General features: G+C 34.7%; 2 protein-coding genes across 2 annotated transcripts; both read left to right on the forward strand.

Moving 5' to 3' along the window:
• Positions 1–2,652: 2,652 nt before the first annotated feature.
• Positions 2,653–8,183, forward strand: LOC25487004 (G-type lectin S-receptor-like serine/threonine-protein kinase LECRK3). Its single transcript, XM_013608837.3, has 3 exons — positions 2,653–2,754; positions 2,823–3,516; positions 5,463–8,183. The coding sequence occupies exons 1-3, from the start codon at positions 2,700–2,702 to the stop codon at positions 7,795–7,797; spliced, it is 3,084 nt and encodes a 1,027-aa protein (XP_013464291.3). The 5' UTR covers positions 2,653–2,699; the 3' UTR covers positions 7,798–8,183.
• Positions 8,184–8,795: 612 nt separating this feature from the next.
• On the forward strand, positions 8,796–9,963 carry LOC25487005 (pathogenesis-related thaumatin-like protein 3.5). The gene is made up of 2 exons (XM_013608838.3): positions 8,796–8,951; positions 9,051–9,963. Exons 1-2 carry the CDS (start codon positions 8,873–8,875, stop codon positions 9,899–9,901), a joined length of 930 nt encoding a protein of 309 aa, XP_013464292.1. The 5' UTR covers positions 8,796–8,872; the 3' UTR covers positions 9,902–9,963.
• Positions 9,964–10,312: the final 349 nt, after the last annotated feature.

Below are 10,312 nucleotides of genomic sequence, written 5' to 3' on the forward strand. Positions count from 1 at the left end.
TGCACATTTAACTTTCTCATCATTTTATTTTGTCATTGACTTAGTGTGTATAAATAGGGAATTGATGTAAGTTTTATTTCTTGCATTTTATTTTGGCATAAAGGCCTTAGGGTTGTATTTAGGAATTGATGTAATAATGTAGGTAACACAAGCACCGACACATGCACCGACACTTCACATTTATTTCTTGTACGTCGTTACGTTAACTTACCGTTAATTTAGAAAAAAACTTTTTATCAAAAAAAAACCTAAATATGTCAAATTCAAAAAATCATTTTCTTAACAACATTTTCTCTTTATTTTCTTAATCAAATTCTCAATCAATCTTAATTCAACTTCAACCATTTTTAAACTTTAAAATCAATCAACCTCATTTGTTTTCTTTATCTCATGCCTTGAGGCCTCTTTCTCTTCTTAAAACCCATTTTCAAAAATCTTAAAATCAACCTAACCCACCAAAGAAATTTTTGAGTGGAACTACGTCGGTTTTGATCCCTTTCCCAAAAGGGTACGTAGGCAGAGGACTTGTCCTTCCAAATCAAATAAAAATAACCAAAAACATACTTCTTCTCCCTCCATTCTTTCACTTAGATTTTTAGGTAATAATTTTTCAAGTAAGCAAATGAATTTAGCACAAGATAATCTAGGTAAGAGGTTCCTATGGGATACCATAGACGCTTAGGGTGCTAACACCTTCCCTTCGCGTAACCAACCCCCGAATCCAAAGTCTTAAGGGTTTTAACTCATTTTTCCCCTTCCCACGAATAAAAATCGAGAGTTCAAAGATTGACGATTCAAATCAATTAATGGTTTGATATCCGAAAATCACGAGCACACAACCCAAATGTATCAAGAATTTTTTTACCAAATGTTAAATCCAAAGTCACAAATGTTATGATACAATATTTCTAGAATTATTATCATTCGCATATTTATCCTATATCAAATATCAAAAGTTAGGGTTAATAGTCATTCAACACATGAATTAGTTCATACATTCGAAAACTTATAAAAAAGAGAAATAATATTTGAACAACCATTTTTTGACAACTTTTGGAACAACTCTCTCTCATACTCACATGTGTTTTTATTCTATCTCTTCTTCTTTTTCTCGCTATTGTTTTTGTCCAATAAAAAGATAGAGAAAATGGTTGTCACAAGAGATGTCTAAAATTAATTGTACAATTATCATTCCTCTATAAAAAAAATCATTAAGAAAAAGCAATAACTGAATAAAACTAGAAGTTCAATTGTAGAAATAAGTACTCTAAGATTACATGGTTCAAATAGCTGGACAAAATTTCATCTACTTTACCCTATTGGATAAACCTAGCTACTCGTGATAAAATTAAACATAACTAATATTTTTGAAGAATTAGAATTTAGAAGCCTCGATCTTGTTTCCAAGGTTGATCTTTAGTATGGATCCTTCATAAATCGTGTTACTTGGCTTCTATGCACCAAAAATCAAACCCTTGCTCATTTTCGGTTATCCAAATATACAAAATTTGATATCAACTGATTCGGCAATGACCTTGTGTTATGCGCATACCCCTCTGCACAATGTACATGCTCTCCGCATGCCTGATGTGCAGCTCCATTAGCTAATTCATTAGTTTTCTTCATCGTAACGTTTGTGATGATTATACCCCAAGAGATCACTTGATGCATCTTGTCAAAGTATAGTGCAACCACAAAATGTTTTGGCGGGTGAATTTGGTCTGGTTTATAGGTATTCAACACAATTCTTTAGTGAAATGCTAATGCTTCAACTTACTACAAAACTTGACTAAAAACATGTTAACGCCGACTCACATGACTGCAAAATGACATTAAAAAGACTCCAAAATATTGTTATGACTGGGTGTCATCAGCAACCTTCTTGTCTAGGAAGATTGCGATGGTTCGGACGTTCGTCTCCCCGAACGAGCTTCACAGCTTCTTTCAAGACCGATTTTTTTTTAACTCAGCGTTGACATTAGTAGTATCAAATTTTGGCTATAATTAGTATCAAATTTTGGCAAAATTTAGACTTAGTCAACTAAAGAATCAGTATCAAAATCAAATTTCCAATAAATTAGTATAAATAAAAATATGGTTGACGTTAGTACTATGCCGGCTTGCCTCTTCCCTTCTTCGGATGGATTTTTCTTGTTTTCCATTTACTTTATTTAAGTAATTTCAATTCATACGGTACGAAAAAATACTTTTTCAACTCATAGTAGCTACTATATTCTTTATTCTTTAGATTAGGTCGTTGTCATGCGTTGGTGTCTAACACCGACATGACAGCGATTTATACGATTACACACTAATTTGTTGCTTTTTTAAGTTATTATGATTGTGAGTGTATTGGTGTTCGTGTTGTGTCCGGTATCCGTGTGTGCGAGTTTTATGACTACTAATAGAAATCTGACATGATGTTTTAGCTCTAATACAACAAAGAAAAGCGCATGACTCATTCAACATTATTTTTTTTTAAATAATGAATGAATCATCCCTATAGTAACAATTAGCATATCAAAATATATAGGATTACGACCTCTGACGCTTTCAGAATATTATATGACAATTATTGTGTAGGTCAATTGATTAGCGCCGGGGATTAAGCGGAAAAGTCGTGATAAAATGCGTAAATAGATTGCAGTTCCAATTGGTAAGTCACTTTTTGGTTCTACACCTTCAATTTTAACTTCCATATGGTCGAACCAAGTTCACTTTTGTTTTTCTTCACACTTCATCTATTAGTAACAGGTACAAATTAGATAAATCATAATCTTATTTAAGCACGTTCAATGTCTAATATACCATTTTTTGTGCAGTGGTAATTTCAGGGGAATTCACTATAGTTAACAATTGCAACTACACAGTGTGGCCAGCTTCATCTACTACTACTAGTGGAAATGCAACACTCGCAACCACTGGATTCATTTTAAAACCTGGTGAAAATTCCACAATCACAGCACCTCCTGACTGGGCGGGGCGTTTCTGGGGACGGACTCTCTGTACAACGAATTCCATCTCCAGAAACTTCTCCTGCGTCACTGGTGACTGTGGATCCGGCAAAGTAGCATGTGATGGCCGCAATGGATCGTCACCTATGACAATAGCTGAATTCTCTTTGGACAGTGTTAAGAATCAAGATTTTTATGACATCAGCTTAGTAGACGGTTATAACATCCCAATAAAAGTGATTCCGTTAGGTGGTTCTGGAAAGTGTAACAGCACGGGTTGTCCTACCGATTTGAATGCGGTGTGTCCAACAGAGTTGAAAGTAACGAACAATGGGACAGTTGTGGCGTGTCATGGTCCTTGTGCTGCTTTTAATTTGCAGTTTTTCTGTTGTGTTGGGAATCATTCAACTCCAAATACTTGTGAGCCGAGTGTGTATGCTCAGATATTCAAGACGACTTGCCCTCAAGCCTATAGCTATGTGTATGATAATAAGACCAGCACGTTCGCTTGTCCAGCGACCGATTACCATGTCGTCTTTTGTCCTGTCACCAATAATACCAGGTTAGATTGGTTATGACTATCTTACTATACATACTCCCTCATGACAAAATACTAGCAAGTGTACTGGTGTCTTAGTAATATTTAGGGTTAATAAGTCTTTACCTATGTAATATAGGTCATTTTTTGTTTTCCCTAAAAAATTTATTTTGATTCACCCCCTGTAAAATATTTTTGTTTTGATTTACCCCCCTAATAGGCCAAACAAAAACGAAATTTTTTGAAAAAAAAAATAAAATTGGTTTTTGTTTGATCTATTAGAGATGTAAATCAAAACAAAAATATTTTACAGGGGGTGAATCAAAATAAAAATTTTACAGGGCGGAAAACCAAAAATGACCTATATTACAGGGAGTAAAGACCTATTAATCCTAATATTTATAAAAGATTAATCTCAACAGAGATTGTTTAGTTTTAACTCAACTATTGCGATTTTGATTAGGGTACTTGTAATAAATTAGCAAATTGGTTAGTTTAGTTTCCTTAAGAGTTAGACAAAGAAAGCGGCTAGGTCACATTAGATTTCCTTTTCAGAATTGTTTGGGTAACCGCAAACTATGAATACATTGATATTGATTACTTGATTTTAAGACATTTGAACAAAATAGCTAGATTGATGTCTTAGTCGCTAACTCTCTTCAACGGTCACGGCCACCTAATGTCTCAATGAAGCCCATGACCCATGAATATTTAAGAACACCAAAGTAAGTAACAACTATCAATAGTTATGTGTAAATCTAATAAATTGTAGAAGGATTAACACAAGTCCAACCGACAAAGTTAGGGTTAATATTCATTTTGACCTAGATAAATTTATGGACATCCGTATATGCATAAAAGACGTTAGGAACAATATTAACCAAATAAAATAGCAAAGTAATCAAATGAGATTCATAGTATAATTTAAAGTTACATAATCAGACAATTACAAGAAATTTCCTCTTTCATGACCTAACCTAGAGAGGATTAGCTACTCATAGTTCCTAAACATATACAAATAGAGATGAATAAGAAAACATGAGAAAATGATCACTGGTTGATGAATCTTTGGCTCCCAAATGGCTCTGCTAGCTAAAATCCTTATGAAATCGCGTTTCTGCCTTCGTCTTCTCGTCAAAAGGTAATTTCCCACTGACCTATGTGTTTGTTATTTATAGGAGAGCGTTTCCCTAAATTTTAGGGGAAGTTGGCTCACGATGGGAGCCCAAATCTCACGTTGCGAGATAGGCAGTGAGCTTCCATTTGAGTCGTCGTTTCATTCTTGTGATGCAGCGCTCATGTCCCACGATGAGAGAAAGACAGTGATGATCACCTTGATTTCCAATAGTATCTCTCAATGCATGGCTCATAGCCTGCGATGCGAGATTGCCAGTAGCTGCTCCTTAGTTTCTTCATTCTTTGCTCCATTTCTTCTCACCAGAGTGTCTGTAACGACTATACCTTAAGCATCATCATTTGGTTTTTCATTCCTTGCTCCATTTATGCTAAAAAAACATTTTTTTCTTTGTCGAAGATGGGTTTCTGAGTTTTGAAGGAAAAATTAAAAAGCTGCGTGTTTTTTATTTTATTTTGATATAAAACCACTTAATAGCACTTTTGCAAAAGCGTTATCAAATTGTACCTTTATAATAGTGTTTACCTCAAAGCGCTATCTAACTTTCATTGTTTAATGTCATACAATAGCGTTGTCCGAAAAGCATTAATAAAAGGTACCCTTATAATAGCTCCCGACCAAAAGAGCTATAATATGCCTCAATATTGCTTTTTAATAGGGTTTTAGTAAAAGCACTATTAAAGTGGCACAATTGTTTGTCAAAATTGTAGTAATGAATTTCATTTTGAACTTGAATCTTAAATTATTGTCGATTTATATATGATCCAATTCTAACTTTTCTATTTCACCATTAAACATTCATTAATTACTATGTTCATTGTGGAATTTTATGCAGCTTAGAATCATTGGATCAAGGTGTGAGTGTGAGTGTTGGTGAGTCACTTACTGCTGGAAATGAGACAACACGATGGCTCACTCCTTCAGGAGATTTTGCATTTGGATTTTACCAACTTCCTGATGATCTTTTCTTGCTAGCTATATGGTATGACAAGATACAAGATGATACCATCATTTGGTATGCAAATGGAAACAACCCTGCTCCTAAGGGATCAAGATTGGTATTAAATGATTCTCGTGGTTTGGTTCTCACCAACCCTCAAGGTTTACAGTTATGGAGATCCGATTTTACAGGTACAATTTCTAATGGTCTAATGAATGATGATGGAAACTTTCAATTGCGAGACAAAAGTAATGTGACAATATGGGACAGTTTCAGTCATCCTACGGATACATTAGTTCCTAATCAGGTAATGGAGTTAAATGGGAATCTTTTTTCACGGCAAGGAGCGTTAAACTTCTCACACGGAAGGTTCAAATTTCATCTACAAGAGGATGGAAATCTTGTACTTAACGTTATAAATTTGCCAAGCAACTATAGTTATGATCCTTACTACAAATCTGGCACAAGTGATGATGAGAATCAAACAAATGCTGGCCAACGTTTGATATTTGACAAATCAGGTTTCTTATACATAGAGAAAATAGGAGGGAATAACTTTTCTATTTTCAACCTGAATGTGAGATTCTCAACTGATGAGTTCTACTACAAAGCAACAATTAATTATGATGGAGTTTTCACCATATCAGTTTACCCTAAAGATCCAAAAAGAGGACAAAGGTGGGTTATTGCAAAGACTATACCAGAAAACATATGTTTGTATTCTACATTCCGAGGTGAAGGTGTATGTGGGTTTAATAGTATTTGCACCATTACAAATGACCAAAGGCCAAATTGTACCTGCCCAGACGAATATTCACCGATTGATTCAAATAACATGTATGCTGGTTGCATACCAAATTTTCAAGTTATTTGTCAAGCAGGTGGGAATTTGGGTCCACAAGATAATCTATATACAATGAAGGATTTACTAAATACTGATTGGCCTGCATCTGATTATGAATTTAGAATTCCATCTAATTTACAAGAATGTAAGGAATCATGTTTGCAAGATTGCTTATGTGTTTTGGTTCATTTTGACCAAGGTTCTTGTTGGAAAAAGAAGCTCCCACTATCTTATGGTAGAAATGATCCGGCGGTAAAAGGTATTTCTATCATGAAATTGATGAAAAGTGATCATTTGTCCTCCTTGTCAAAAGAGAAGAAAGAGCATGATACTTTGGTCATTGTGATTTCAGTTCTTTTGGGAAGCTCTATGTTTGTCATTTTAACATTGCTCGGGGTGATATTTTTTGGGTTCCCCTACAACCGGAAGAAGAACAAAAGTGGTAGAAGCAACGAAAGTTTTGTTGACAATAACTTGCGAAGGTTTAGCTTCAAGGAAATTGTTGAAGCAACAAGAAACTTTAAAGAAGAATTAGGAAGAGGGTCTTGTAGCATCGTCTACAAAGGAACAATAGAGATTATGATCAATGTGGCAGTTAAGAAACTAGATAAGTTGATTCAAGATAGTGATAAGGAATTTAAGACTGAAATGAGTGTGATAGCCCAAACTCTTCATAGGAATCTTGTTCGTCTTCTTGGATACTGCAATGAGGGACAACATCGGATTTTGGTATACGAGTTCATGAGTAATGGAACTTTAGCGAGCTTTCTTTTCACTTCTTTAAAACCAAATTGGAACCAACGAGTCCACATTATCCTGGGAATTGCAAGAGGTCTTGTTTACTTGCACGAGGGATGTTGCACCCAAATCATCCATTGTGATATAAAGCCACAAAATATACTTCTAGATGATCAATACAATGCAAGGATTTCAGATTTTGGATTATCAAAGCTATTGTTGATTAATCAAAGCCACACTGAAACTGGAATTAGAGGAACAAAAGGGTATGTTGCACCAGATTGGTTTAGGAGTGCACCAATCACTTCAAAGGTTGATACTTATAGTTTTGGTGTATTGTTGTTAGAAATCATTTGTTGTAGGAAAAATGTAGAGAGAGAATTTTTTACTGAAGAAAAAGGGATTTTAACTGATTGGGCTTATGATTGCTATAAGACTAAAAGACTTGACGGTCTTCTAGAAAATGATAATGAGGCTGGCAATGACATGATGTGCTTGGAAAAGTTTGTGATGATTGCTATTTGGTGCATTCAAGAAGATCCTTCTCTTAGGCCAACAATGAAGAATGTTTTACTGATGTTAGAAGGAATTGTTGAAGTTGCAGTTCCCCCAAGTCCCTATCTGTATGGTTCTGTAAGTTGTAATTAGAATTAGTTTCTTTTCAAGGGATTTTAGCATTGTCTTTTGTTTTTATTTTGCTAAAGCAATTTAGCATTTAGCTTTTATTCATATTGATTTTAGCTTTTATTTTGCTAAAGCAATTGGTTGTATTTATCAACAATGAGAAGTTTATTGTATGGTAACAGCACAAGAACAATTAAGAAATAAGTTTTCTATTGATCCAAACAAATATTACATGGTGAAAATGTCCAAACTATAGCAGTTCCATACAAGTTGCTAAGTGTGCTCTTGGGACATTTTAACATTTTTTGATCCCTACTAGCTCGTGAAGTGTTACTTGGGTTTTCACTTTTTAATTTAACACCTTCAAAATCGAATAGTATAAGGACATTGTGACCTTTCAGTTTCTTGAAGTTTCTTTTGCCACCGTATATCATCGATAATACTTTCGCCCTTTGCAACAGTCTTCTGAAAGTCCAAGGTATTTAACAATAAAACCGGAGTATTGTAATGAATGAACAGTTTTCCTAAAATCTTACTTGTAATTAGTTGTTGAGAAATGCTTACAAGCCCTATTAGGAGTTTTAAGGTATTGTTTAAACAATCAATAGTAATAATTTTTATTTAAAAAATTATGTAATTATGACGTTTACTTATGTTTAACTTGTATTTTCAAAATAAAGTTTCTTTTTGAGGATTCTTTAAACAATACATTCTCTTAAGGCACGGTTAGCAACTTAGCATGACCACTAGTTGTTAGATTAATATTTAATTCTTTGTCTAGGTTTGAGCTCAAAACCTTCAATTATTTATTCTTTTACTCAAAGAAGTTGAGTAATCAAACCCACTTCAACTAATCAATTTTAATATGTTAAAAAATTTATACTGTATATTTGAATGAATATTACATTTTAAAACGTTGTTATTGTACTTTACCTTTTCATAATCAGTTGAAGTCACAATTATTTTACACAAAAGCAGGACCAAAGACGTAGAGACTCATATTTTATATAAGGTAAGGAAAAATAATGTGAATCTTTTTACTTAAGCTTCCATCTTCGTTTTCATTTTAATTTCATTCCCAATATCTCATCTTTCCAAAATGTACTTGAGCTTCCATCTGCTTAGGCCAACATCAGTTTTTTCATTTTTGTTAGTAACCCTTCATCTTTTATTACCAGGTAATCTCTATTTTTTTTCGACATTAAGGTAATTTTATTTTTTATAAATCATATGATCTTACTTTGTCCAGAATTAAATCATGTTGTTTCCTGTTGCAGGGGCCAATTCAGCGGTGTTCACACTAATTAACAAGTGCAACTACGCAGTGTGGCCAGCTGCTCTTACTACAAGCACAAACGCAACTCTCCCAACCACCGGCTTAATTTTAAAGTCGGGAAAGACTTCCACCGTCACAGCCCCCGACACCTGGTCTGGCCGTTTCTGGGGCCGGACTGATTGCAACATAGACTCTGTCACCGGAAAATTCTCATGTCTCACCGGCAACTGTGGGTCAGAGAAGTTAGCTTGTAATGGCAAGGGACCCGAACCACCTACCACGCTGGCACAATTTAGTTTATCCAGTGAAGGTGGACTTGATTTTTACAACGTCAGCGTGGTAGACGGTTTCAACGTCCCCATTCTGGTGGTTCCTGTTGGTGGTTCTGGCGAGAATTGTAGCAGCACCGGTTGTCCTGTGGATCTTAATAACGAGTGTCCCACAAATCTTCGGGTCTACAACAAAAGTAAAGTGGTGGGGTGCCAAGGTGCTTGTTCTGCATTAAAATTGAAGCAATTTTGCTGTGTTGGAAAATATTCATCTCCGAAAACTTGCGAGCTAAGTTCTTACTCTCTTGCGTTCAAGAGGGCTTGTCCTGATGCTTATAGTTATCCTTACGATTATGGGACGAAAACATTTAGTTGTTCATCCGAAAGTTATAACATTATATTTTGTCCATTTTCCAAAAAGAAAACTCTTTTTGATACTCTATTTCGTCCTTTTGTAATATTGATATCGGTGAGTGTTGTAATTGGAATTGTGGTTAGATGTTGCTGGTGTCCCGCACAAAAACAATATGTTGACACAAGTGTAATTGTAAGGCCTGCCCGGCCTATGCTGGTTTATTATTGAGAATCTTTATCAAGAACATTATAAAGATGAAAATCAGTTTTAGTTTAATACTGATTTGAGTATATTTGTTGTTGAGTTACACAAGTCAATCTATGGTGGCATTTTACATGGAAAGGGGGATCCTTTCCCACCATGGGAAAAGTGACTTTTGCACCATTGATTTAATAATAAAATAATTGAATGGTTGAGATGTGTTACTTGCTACCCTTTGGAAACTTTTTGTTTTTAGAAAATCACAAAAATGTGGACGCCACACGTAAATAGAATATTGTTTATTTGTTTGGGCTGATTTTTTTTATTGAATGGACATGTTGTTTATGGGCTTATGTCAACCCAAAAATAAGTCTCTTTTAACGAATAACTTACAAGCTCGTATGTCTAAAAAAGCTCCGTTTGGTAAACGTTATTTCA

Source organism: Medicago truncatula, chromosome 2 (assembly GCF_003473485.1).
Source record: "Medicago truncatula cultivar Jemalong A17 chromosome 2, MtrunA17r5.0-ANR, whole genome shotgun sequence".
Classification (NCBI taxonomy): Eukaryota; Viridiplantae; Streptophyta; class Magnoliopsida; order Fabales; family Fabaceae; genus Medicago; species Medicago truncatula.